The following is a 13,197-nucleotide window of genomic DNA, read 5'->3' as shown; positions in this document are numbered from 1 at the left end:
TCTCATCCTCCAATGCACTCTCATCAGACTCCAAGGTAGATAAGCATGCTCATGTCTAACTCAACCCCAGGTGTCTAATAAGTTTTGCAGAAACTGTGGGAACTAGCAAGTCTGTTTTTCAAGGTTGAGGATCAATAAAGTTCAAAATGTAAAATTAATTTCTTTGTTCCCAATAAGATAGAGTCAAAAACACTATAGTGCTGAGAAATGGCAACAGAATACAAAGATCTGAGAAAAGATTAAGGTTGCCTGCAACAGAATTTTGTCCAGGATTTATTCTACTCAAGAATATACTTCACTTGTCATTTTTACCACTTGCAATGCCCACATGCAATGACAATAACTGTGTTACAATTTACCCATGCAGTTGACTTGCCAGAGTTTGTCAGTAACTGCGGCATATCGCCCAGATTCCCTGATGTAAGTCAAGTAAATGCAAAGCCTTATTATCACATTTTCTACATATAACGCCTGCCCAGTCAAAGACAATGTTACCCAATGGGGTGGCTATGGTCAAATTCTTTTACTGTGATCTTCTTTTCTCATTATATTTGACATTTTTGAAACTGAGTTTTATTGCACTCTCTCTGCTTATGGAAGTGGTCTGGGGAAATTAGACTTAATAAAGATGTAGAAGCCACAGGGAAAAAAAGAAAAGGAAAGTGAACTGGAAGGAAACTGAAATTAAAATGTTATTTTGGTAAATGGCGGCTGTGTGGAGATGACAGACAATTGCAATGCAAGTTAATTACTGACCTGTCAGGAAAGTGTAGCGTGAAGGTTGTGCCCCGCATTACAGGAGCCATGAGGCCACAAGTCATTTCCACAGGGGAACAAACAGGCTGTGCTCTACCACATATCAACATAAGGTCTTTCCAGGAGATCGAAAAGAATTTCTCAGAGAAGTAAGTAATATTTGTCTGTTGAGTTGCCATGATCTCTTAGCAGAAACAGCTCTTTCTATATACCAGGAAATATAAAGGAGTCATATCAACACAGAGGGTTCCTGCATGTTTTGGCAGAGAGGACTATACCTATTCGAGGTTGGGGTGACCAGACAGCTTGCTCACTTTCCCACACAGTAAAAACCCTGGCTAACATTCTTTAAATGAGAATTCCTATTCCTTGGGGGTGTACTCAGTGCTAGCATTGAGATGGATTTTCTTACAAAATCCTCAGTGGCGATCATGTCAGGCAAGAGAGTCAGTCCTTCTATTTGGAGAAAGAATATGAAGTACCCAAAGAAATTTGAAACTCAAGGAAAACATTCTCTATTATCAGAACAATCAACTCTGCTAAATTCTAAGTTGGTAATAAAGGTCACTTTTTTATGAGAAAGAAACAAAAGGGTTATTCTGAAATGGAAATATGCTATTCTTCATAGAAAATTCATATGAAAATCCAAGTATACTTTAATGTTAGCCTCCGAAAATATGAAATGCATTGCTTTTTGTCTGTTCTAACTGCTCATGAAATATCCATAATTGATCTGGCCTTTAGAAACACTGGGCAGGGTGAGTTTCATAATTTTTTTAATAAGAAATAAACTTGTCAAAGTCATTTTCCTACTGGCAGACTTTGTTAGACTATGTCCACTTACATTAATTTGTTTTCATATATTTTTCTATTTATATATTCAACAAATATTTATTAAGTCTTCATTATTTTGTTAGGAAACACAGGGACATTTATAAATGATTAAATAAAAAGACTTATGTATCTAACATGGATGACGTATTATCATTTTAATTCCTTGATCTGTCATATTTTCTTTGTAGTTCTTATTTTTCTATACACAGTTTTCATTTGATGTGGGGGTTTATAAGTAAAGCAATGCTGTTTGGACATGCAGGCCCTGAGTCCTGGCCAGGGACTACTTCTGAACAGACTATGGCAACTTGGAGAAGCTCCTTGGTATCTCTGAGCTTTAGTTTCCTCTGCTCTACAACCTGGAGATATAACATAATGCATATTTAGTTTCTCTTAGCTCAAAAATTTTTTAATGTACTTCTACTTTTAATGCTGCTGATGGGAAAGAGACATCAAAAATTCTCTCAAAAGGGCAAACTGCTAAACATTAGTGTAATTAACAGAGTGCAACAAATAATTGACAGAGCTATGACATTTACTAAATGAAATATCACACCCACTCCTATGTGAGTATTTGCAGTGAGAGTGGAAGAATCAGGCCCAGAACAGCACAGAACCGAGACTGTTGAGCAGAGCCAGAATTTGTACAGCTTTTATGAAGTGCATTGTCACCACTGCTTCCTGTTTTTAAACAGTATTGAAAGTGGAACTAATGCAACGTCCGAAGCTATTCTTGCTCTTCTCTTGGTACATACAGAATCAGGAAGTCTACAGAAATGGTGAAGCCAGTCTTAAGTGATTTACACTTTAATATATAACTCAGGGATATTTATTTGGAGAGTTTTATAAAATCAATGGATATGTTAGACACATGCAAAATGAACTAATTCTTTAATGTTTTATTAGTCATTCTCCAAGGCTCTGTGTGCTTCTTGTAAGAACATAAATGCAGGCCCTGGCCGGTTGGCTCAGCGGTAGAGCGTCGGCCTAGCGTGCGGAGGACCAGGGTTCGATTCCCGGCCAGGGCATATAGGAGAAGCGCCCATTTGCTTCTCCACCCCTCCGCCGCACCTTCCTCTCTGTCTCTCTCTTCCCCTCCCGCAGCCAAGGCTCCATTGGAGCAAAGATGGCCCGGGCGCTGGGGATGGCTCTGTGGCCTCTGCCCCAGGCGCTAGAGTGGCTCTGGTCGCAACATGGCGACACCCAGGAGGGTCGCAACATGGCGACGCCCAGGATGGGCAGAGCATCGCCCCCTGGTGGGCAGAGCGTCGCCCCTGGTGGGCGTGCCGGGTGGATCCCGGTCGGGCGCATGCGGGAGTCTGTCTGACTGTCTCTCCCTGTTTCCAGCTTCAGAAAAATGCAAAAAAAAAAAAAAAAAGAACATAAATGCAGAAGGCATCAATGTTTTATATAAAAAAAATTGGTGATGATGATTATGATGATAATGGTGAGAAGATATGTTACATGAAGTACAGGGAAATTCTGAATTGGCAAGTCAATCACATAAAACAAAATTAATATGACTTATAGTTAACAAAATGCTTGATGTTACTAAGTTACATAAGAATATGCATAGACAAATATTGAAATCCATTCACCAAATGTAGAAAGTTGAAGGTCATTAAAGAATGAAAACATGGGTGGAACAATAGGATATTATTTTATATATGTGAATATTCCTGGAATATGAACACAGAAAGACTCATGAATTGGAGCCCTTCATTGCCTTTCTGAGTACATCTGAACTTGATTCCTAGAAGCCCATCCTCTCTTCCATGCTAGCAGGCTAGTCACAACAGGCCCTAGGGTGAGAGGCTTTCTTTTAATTTGAGGTGAGAAAGGCTTCATAAAAGAGTTTGTTCCCCTAGAACCTTCTTTTATAGAGACTCAAAAATAAGATCAGCATGTCAGGGACATCATACTACACAATTCCATGGGAACCATTCACTAGAATGTAATGCTATTTAATATCCTAACCTTAGTAACAAATGCTACCTCTCCCTAAATTTACTTAAGGTCTTATGTGCAGTTAACTGATCAAAGCTCTTCTATTGCAAGATATTTCTCCAACATAACCAGAAGAGATTCCCATTTGAGATTTGGGTAAATGCTACCTTGAGAAGTTAAAAAGAACTCTGGCTAATTGTTTATGACATTGTATTAATTAGATGAACGATCCCTCTTCATATACATCTAAGTGATTCACGGAGAGAATGGGTATGTTTCAAGCATCTGGCCAGGAAGAATGGATGGTGGAATTTCAGAAGTGTTGAGTCTGTAGACGAGATGAGGCCTAACCATTTCCTACAGCCGAGACTTGGGCGTACAAAATATAAAAGGAATCTTAAGTGCCTGGTAGAGGCAAAAAGAGCATTAAGAGTAGGTAAAGGGAAAATGAGAAGTTGAAAGATGGGCTGCAAGTGGGATCCAAAAAAACTTGCAAAAGTTTACCTAAAAACAGCCTTATCCACTCAGCCTGAGAGGTTTGTAATGAGATGGAGGAGAATAAATCATCTCTGAACTCACAAGTACAGCTGTTACAAGTTGCACAGCCACTCACACAACTGTCCCTTCGGTCCATCAGGTTTACTTCCTCCTGAGCCTCCCCCAGTCCTGCCAGCAGGTACTGCTTCTCTCTGTCTTGTACTCAAGCTGTCCATATGAGGTATTTGTTCATTGTACCAAGAAAAGCCCTCTTCCACATTCTCTCCCTCACAGTGTCTAGAATACATGCCCCTTACAGCACTGGTTGGGTCATCAGGGGTGGGGTTTTCATCTAATCATTTAGCCTATGAGAGGCTAGCAAGATGATCAGAGTCAGACACACAGATGATAAATGCCTTTTAAAAAAATAATAAAAAAATCAATTATTTGTCTTTTTCTTGAACTTCTTCAGTACTATATTTTCCCTTCATAACACATTTCAATATCTGCCTCATAATCGCACAGTTATCTGCAAACCTTTTCACTGCTCAGACCCTTGCCTGAAATGCCTGTTCTGCTCTGACCTAACTCGGGCACTGGCTGCTCTCCTTGGCAGACTTTCTCCATTTCCCAGTCCCACCTGAGTCTGATGCCATTGCTCTTCTCTCTACTCTATTCTCATTTCATTATAAATTGTTTATCACCCTGACAAACTGTAAGAAACTTTTTTTTTTTTTTTCATTTTTCTGAAGCTGGAAACAGGGAGAGACAGTCAGACAGACTCCCACATGCGCCCAACCGGGATCCACCCGGTACGCCCACCAGGGGCGACGCTCTGCCCACCAGGGGGCGATGCTCTGCCCATCCTGGGCGTCGCCATGTTGCGACCAGAGCCACTCTAGCGCCTGGGGCAGAGGCCAAGGAGCCATCCCCAGCGCCCGGGCCATCTTTGCTCCAATGGAGCCTCGGCTGCGGGAGGGGAAGAGAGAGACAGAGAGGAAAGTGCGGCGGAGGGGTGGAGAAGCAAATGGGCGCTTCTCCTGTGTGCCCTGGCCGGGAATCGAACCCGGGTCCTCCGCACGCTAGGCCGACGCTCTACCGCTGAGCCAACCGGCCAGGGCTGTAAGAAACTTTTTTTAAGTACTTTATTCAGTCTCTAATACAGAGCCTGCCACTTAAGAGAATCTCAATCAATTCTGAATGGATAATTTATATTCTGCTGGTAGGAATCTTTAAAAAGAGGTTTTATGTAGCTTTCTGTATTTTTCTCAGAGCCACACAGGGTTCTGCAAAATTAGAAACCACCAAATATTTGCAAATGTAAGAACAATGATAAAATAACATAAAGTGACTGCCATTGTAGAACAAAGGAAGCTGAGTAAAGAGAACAGACAGTGCGGCGGGGTATCAACAAAATGTAAGGATGGGGTCAGACAGGAGAGGAAGTGATAGCGGGCTAAGAGAGATCAGCCAAACTGGGAGATCTAAAGAAGATTCTGAATCTTTCTGCAGTCTGTCCCTGAGAAAACAGGTGAGGAAGCCTGAGAAGAGGCTTTTTAAGTAACCTAACCCTTTGACAGCAACACATCACTAGGCAAATTACGGGTTGATTGGGAAATCAATACAAAGGTGCAAATGTTGATTTGACAATAACATTTGTACAGAGTTTGAGGAAGCAACACAGCCTATAAATGGCACATTTGGGGGCTATGTAAATACAGTGGCTTCATGATCTTGGTCAGGAGAAAGTGGCTTTAGCCTGAGTGATTTCCCCACCACTATTGTAAATACACCATCCAAAGAGTTTTAATCTAAGAAATAATATGGAAGATCAAGATTTGAATGCACTCAGAGGACAACCCAGATTTTTCTTAAAAAATATATATGTTCAATTACAAATTCCCCCAACCCAAATCCTTGGGCATCAATTTATACCTAACCATTTACAATGTTGCTTATCTGCCTAGAATGACTGAGATCAGTAAATCTGTCATATCATTTCTTCAGCTCCTAGGATTTAAGCACATTACTATCAGAAGTGAAAATGATCCTACAGGTCACAGTAAACCTCTTGGCTGCCCTTGCCCTGCTACTATCATTTTGTCCAATGATGAAACAGGGGTGCATTCACTTGTACAAGATCCCAGATGTGTCCACTAGAAATAGTACTGCCAATAAAGTCATGATGGGCACATGTTATATAACCAACCTAATTACTATGAATCCAGTGACCTCCATTACAGTGTCAATGACTAGATTTTATTTCTTCATTTATCCTTATTTTAATTCACTAAAATATACCCTGAAAAACTTACGCCTTTAGTATTAGCATTTTCAAAACTGTCAAAGATTAATAGATTTGCTTTGTTACTTTGAAACAATTCTCACTTGATGAAGAAAAATTAATGGTTCTAATAATAAATCATACACTGAATAAAACCAAAAACTTATCATGTACTGGGGTATATGGAGAAATAACTATATCATCTGCATGTGATTATGTGATTACAGTTACTTTTTAAAACAGTAACATATATATAAAACTTTGTATCTTATTCTAGTTAGATATAGAGATAAGATCCTTTATGCCTATATTAGTGGCCAGATTTGATATATATTAAAACTGCTCATCGGAGTGGCTGTCATTACATTCCTATGAAATAGCAGGGATAAAGTCCTTTATTCAAATTATGATTACAAGTCTTATTGAAAGCACTCTTTGCTCTCAATTAGATAATTTTTATAAGACATTACTCATATAGAAACATAAAAATGAAAATATAAGCAAAATAAATCTGTGAAGGAATTCTTAAGACAAACTTCCTGTACACAACTTTGTGAGGTATAACTCAAGTAAAGTGTAAGTATTTAAAGTATACAATTTGATTATTTTTAAAATATGTAGACTACTACTGTTAAACCATCATCACAATCAATATAACAAATCATCTATCACCTCCAAAGTTTTTCTGTACTCTCTGTAATCAAATTCTCTCTCCACCCCATCCCTAAGTTATCTCTGATCAGCTTTCTGCCACTATATATTAGGTTACATTTTCTAGAATATTATATAAGTGAAAGCATAAGTACCCAATAAGTACTTTATTTATTTATTTATTTATTTATTGGCTAGCTTCTTTCATTCCGCACATTGAATTTCTAATTTATCCATGCAGTTACATGTATCAATAGACCATTCCTTTTTATTGTTGAGCAATATTTCATTGTGGAGATAAACTAGAATTTGTCTGCCTATTACCCTGTTGATGAATATCTGCTTTTCCTGGGAATTAAATGCATACTCTTTCATTTCTTTCTGTCCAGTATTCTTGGGAAAATTACCAGTCTTTCTGATACTCAGTTTTCTCCTCTACAAATTTATGTTTAATGTATATCTCCTAAGTATTTTTGCAAAGATTAAACTACTAAACACACTGCCTGACGCATAGTAAATATTAACTTCTTTCTTAAGTTATCACTCAACTACCTTACTGGTATCAGTTATGAGGAAACACTTTTCCTCCAATTAAAATGCTTTCACCTGACCAGGTGGTGGCACAGTGGATAGAGCGTTGACCTGGAACACTGAGGACACAGATTTGAAACCCCGATGTTACTGTCTTGAGTGTGGGCTCACCAGCTTGAGCGTAGGATCATAGACATGACCCCATGGACTCTGGTTTAAGCCCAAAGGTTTCTGGCTTGAGCCCAAGGTCACTGGCTTAATTAAGCAAAGGGTCACTGGCTCAGCTGAAGCCTCCCTGATCAAGGCACATATGAAAAAGCGATCAATGAACAACTGAAGTGCTACAACAAGTTGATGTTTCTCATCTGTCTCTCTTCTTATCTGCCTGTTCCCCTCCTCTCTCTGTTTCTCTCACTAAATAAAAAAAATTGCTTTCAGTTGTTTTTAATTTTTTTATTTTTTACTTAACTTAAACATTATCATAATTTAAGCCCCATTATCTGTTCAACACACGTAGGGGTACCAATACACTTGGCTTCCTAAAATATCATACTTTTTTGGATTATATTGGCTTCTATAACTGGTGATAATTTTTTCTAATGTTTACAAATATGCCCAGGCTAGGTGAAGAATGTCTACATAGGTGAAATATAGAGACAACAATCAAGTTAGAAGTGGATCTATTTCTAGAAGCTTAGAAGCTGTGTTTATATTATAAATGTTCCATTTTAAATAAGATGATAATGCTCATTTGTGATGCTTGTGGGAGGAAGAGTTGAAAAGAATTATGGATCTGAGAAAGCAACTAAAACCCCTTTAATGCATGCACGGATGCTGCCATAGTTTAGTTCTCTTAGTTTTTTTTTTTTCCAAATTATTTCTCCACTGCCACTTTTTTATTTTATTTAATTTATTTTTTTGACAGAGACAGAGAGACAGGGAGAGGGACAAATAGGGACAGACATACAGGAAGGGAGAGAGTAGAGAAGCATCAATTCTTCGTTGCGGCACCTTAGTTTCTTATTGATTGCTTTCTCATATGTGCCTTGACCGGGGGGCTACAGCAGACTGAGCCCCCCTTGTTCAAGCCAGAAAACTTGAGCTCAAGCTGGTGAGCCTTGCTCAAACCAGATGAGCCTGCGCTCTAGCCAGCAACATTGGGGTTTTGAACCTGGGTCCTCTGTGTCCCAGTCTGATGCTCTATCCTCTGTGCCACTGCCTGGTCAGGCACTGTCACTTCTTTAAATGTGCCCACACTGAATTTTCCTGCCTGTCACATTTATTCTATTAAGATATAAATAAATAAATAGATAAATGAATAAATAAATAAATGGTGTTATTTTTTCTTTTTCTTCACATTCTTTGTAAATATTATGTGCAACTAAGCTACTCAATCTAGTGCAGTTGGTAGATGGTGATGGACAAAAGAATTCTAATTCTCCCTTGTGGATATTATGGGAAGGGCACTAGAGCTGAGAGTAATGCTTATACAACCAAGCCAACATATTTGATAGTCATTGGCACCAGTTTGGTTTGTGTAACACCAATTCTACTCACTTAAACTTGACTTTATTGACAATGATATTTGTTCACCAAAAAAGAGTGTTAGTGATCATGTGTGAAGATGTTCTGGGATTGGGTTGGTAACTGATGACAATGTGAATTTAAAAAATTATATACTCTAAGGATGACCTGTTGGCAACATCATTTCTGTATAAGGAAGATTGTATTACATCGCCTTTGGTTCCTTAATGGAATTAGAAAGTATATAGAGTGTGGGTATGCTGCCTATGAACTTGGAAGTTCTCTGGCATATATAGTACTATCTACATAATTTAACTTATTAAACTATTACAAAGAAATGACCTTTTTCTCCATTACTCAGAAAAGTGGAGACTATATAGTTTATTTCTGTACCTTATTGATTAATAGGGATGTGTACCCCACTAAGAGTTTTACATGGAATAATACACATCTAGAATAATATGATGTTTTTTATTTTATCAGAATAACACTGTAATATGCAGAAATCTTCAAGTTCAGATACCTCTGTAGAAACACTGAATTCCACCTGCCAAGGCACTGGAGCCGTGCAGATGAGAATCAGAAATGCCAACAACCACCACGACAGGCTGAGCCAAAGTAAATCCATGATCCTCACCGACATCGGGAAGGTCGTTGAACCTGTAAGTCAAATACCCCTAATATCTCAAGTTCCCTAATACAGAATTTTGTAAAAAAAGAAAGAAAGAAAAATAAAATTAGCCATGTTTTATTTGTTTTTCTAATGTGCATGAGAAAACTGTTTTTGTAATGTGTTTTATCTTGACTACTTATAGTCATAATAATATCCCCAGTTTCGAGAGAACAGGGGCTTAATTCAGAGTGATAAAGTGGATTTGGAGATAGACTGAAGAGCACCTTTGACTCATTTTAAGGGCCTCCACTCTCATGCTTCAGTGTCATAAAAATAATGAGGTTATGCTAGCATGTGGTGTTTGTACTTCCAAATACAGTGCATCACTTTGAAAAGCCAGAGGCTAAAATTAGCTAAGAATGAACTGAGGAGGGGAAAAAAGTCTTTTTTTTAAATGTGAAAATGTCTTTCTTAAAATCTCCCAGCAATGTATGATATTGAAAATTATGACCTGATTTAGAATGAGCTTAAACAATTGAAATGGTGTAGCGATTTAAGGTTTGGAGAGGAAGCCATTTTGTCTCAATAACGTGTCATTAGGAAGATTCGAAATAAAATAGTTAGAGATGAACTCTACTGCCAATTGTGTCCCTGCCCCTGCACGCATCCTGAGCCACTAAACACACTGATTGTGATGAGTCTCCTCTGGTTAATTTTCTTCCATAATGGTGGTAACTTGCAGCTGAGGCCATAGGATGTTACAAAATTATTTATGCAATGTTAGCCACTTTTTGGACCCGGTACTATTTTGTTTCTCACAGTGAGAGCAAAAGCGAGAAATAGGTTAGCTGGGGACAGGCTGTGGTTCCCAGTCACCCTGCAGAAACATGTGAGCTATTAATTGTGTGTTCTGTTAATATCTTAGGGCCCATGAAATATTCAGCTCCCTAACTGAGTTATTAAATGAGATAAACTTGCTGAGTAGCATGTTTACCAATTATATTGATTCCCTGTTTTTGACTCGAATTTCAAGTACAACATTAACCCAAAATAATCTCAGGGACCTGAGAAATGTCTGATTTTAATCTTTTCTTCTTTAGGTAGTATAAGCAAATTTAGCCTGAGGAAATCAGAGATTATTTTGGGGGAGTGAGAAATACATCTTAGATAAGGTACCTAGAGATGCATTTTTCTTTATTTACTTTCTCATTTAAAAGCATCGTCTGTTGGGAGGCACAACACTGCCAGCTGACACTGCTTTGAAACCAGCTAAAATGTCCCTCAACTATGAACTTGAGACAATGGTTAGAGTAAATTATGGGAATCTCTATAATGCATTATCAGTAAGAACTGTACCTTTGAAAAAGTTTAAAAGTTAAGTATATTTAATGATGCCTAACATATTTTATTGGCTGTGTTTAACAAAAGGCACTATGCCGCAGTTGTTTTTGACAAGCATGAAAACATCACAGCGTGAGACTGCAAAAGGAATTATGGAGAGAAATTACAAGTGATCCATCTCTCAATGAATTATCCACCTCAATAGCCCGCAGAACTCAGCTACCAATTAACACCTACTTTATTACATGTTGGGATGTACTTAATAACTTTCATGTGTTTATGCACTATTACCTTGACTGATGCCTCTTGTACAATTAGGCATAATTGGCATATCAATATGCAAAAGTTAAAAGGATTAACCCTCTTAAAACTAATGAGCATTTCTGTATCCAGCTGCTAAATGAGACAAAATTAGCATTTTTCACTTTTGGGCAGGATTTTATCATGCAGTTTCTCATTGTTGATATTACCTTGTTACATAACTTTAGTTTGGGGGGTTGCATGCTGGACTGCTAGAGAATAAGAGTTTTCTAAAGTTAAATTAGCTATAATTATCTCAGCTTTTGTTTCCTCATTCTTAGCCTGGGCAATATGTATTCCTCAATAAAGAACAAAAATAAGTTACTTTTGGTTATGTGTGCTCAGTGCATAATTATATAAAAAGGGTATTTTAGTGAGGATATGTCATTTCACCGAGGAAACTTGGCTCTGAGAGCCTGTACGGAAAGCTTGCCATGGCACTAATTTTCTTTCTGTCTCAGTTCTTTTCATCTCTTTTTTCCATGCACAATTTTCTGACTAGATACTGACAGAATGTAAAGTATTTGGGATATTTATTCAAACAAGCCTGTTAAAGATATCTGCTCAAGCTAAACTAAGAACTTGATTTTTTAGAAGTTGAAGGTTGGGGGGAGGTCAAGGGGGGAGATTTTGAACTTAGGAGAAATAGGAGGCGATGTTTACTAAAAATGTGTGCACATGTCCACATGAGCATGGTTTGTTGTAACAGGGACACATACATTTAATCTGTACAGAAAGAAATTAGGAGTACTTACAGACTACATGTATATTATGCATCTTAATTTAATATGCGTGATAGACATATATATACTACTTGTTTACTTGCGTGATAATTATGCAAATTAAATATGGACTTTTTGGAATATATAATACTACAAGAATCTGATATTATGTTTATAACAATTTAGCTTATTGCAAAAAGTGATGAAAGGTTCCAGGGTCAAATCAATTAGTTTATAAATTGTCATTAGTTCATAAATTCCTTTCTTTTATTTTGTTCCATTATAAGTATGTTTCATATAACTGTGAACTCAGAATACAACATAAAATGCTCCTATATACTTGATAAGAGCCTATTTTTTAAATTTAAATTGAAGAGTAATAGTTTGAAATGTCAATATAAACATCTATTCAACCCTAAGCCCTACAAACATAGGTGAATTTACTTGCTAAATTAGAAGTTTTAAATACCTAAGTGCTGCAGGGAAGCATTTTAGTAAAACAGGTATTGATACTCCATTACTATTTTATTGGTGATATGCATCATTTTCTTTAAACACCATATAATCATTTTTATGTGGTTAATAAGCTTAATGCATTTTCAAAATTCAAAGAGGCCACTATACCACCTGGGAAATACTGGAGAGGTAGAACATTTGGATATGGCAGGACATGGTCAGCAAGAGGACTGTCTGTCTATGGGAGAGATCTGGAGACCTCTGCCTGGTGGGGAAGGAACACCCTTTGGTCTCAGTGATTTGTTGTATCATCCTCAGCACCAGAGTAAGTAAGCCCTCTTAAAGGTGAACTGCTATTTACCCAAATGCGCTAACCACAGAAGCAGACGGCTTAGTGAGCCTAAATGGGGGCAAGTGAAGTGTGTCTCTTTAAGAGCTAAAAAGGGTAATGTGCAATCCAGCAAAGAGCTAATGCAAAAGGTTTAATGTGGCTTTGATGTTATTTATAAGAGGGATGCTCCAGCCTAATAAACATTTTAGAATAGATATTAATGAATTGTTTAAATAGTCGAGGTCAGGAAAAAAACAAAACATGCAGTCAGGATTTGCAGAGAGGAGCTGTTTCGGCATTTAATGCTAGTGGCTTAAGCAGCAACATGTATGAATATTTAGCATTTCCATCTTGTAAACCCCGCAAAAGTACATTAATTCATTCACAGCCATTATGGACAAGGAAATATCTTTCTATTAGTGTTCAGATA

The 13,197-nt window shown here is 37.8% G+C and overlaps 1 protein-coding gene across 1 annotated transcript in view; it reads left to right on the top strand.

Annotated features, from left to right (window-relative positions):
- Positions 1–13,197, top strand: part of ARHGAP15 (Rho GTPase activating protein 15) — a 694,101-nt gene that overhangs the window by 19,832 nt on the left and 661,072 nt on the right. The window contains exon 2 of the mRNA XM_066279712.1: positions 9,488–9,666. Coding sequence (XP_066135809.1) covers positions 9,502–9,666 — 165 coding nt within the window. The 5' untranslated portion in view covers positions 9,488–9,501. The remainder of the gene's footprint in view (positions 1–9,487; positions 9,667–13,197) is intronic.

Source organism: Saccopteryx bilineata, chromosome 5 (genome assembly GCF_036850765.1).
Source record: "Saccopteryx bilineata isolate mSacBil1 chromosome 5, mSacBil1_pri_phased_curated, whole genome shotgun sequence".
Lineage (NCBI taxonomy): Eukaryota > Metazoa > Chordata > Mammalia > Chiroptera > Emballonuridae > Saccopteryx > Saccopteryx bilineata.
The sequence above is the reverse complement of the archived record's forward strand: the minus strand, read 5'-3'. Positions and strand labels throughout refer to the sequence as shown.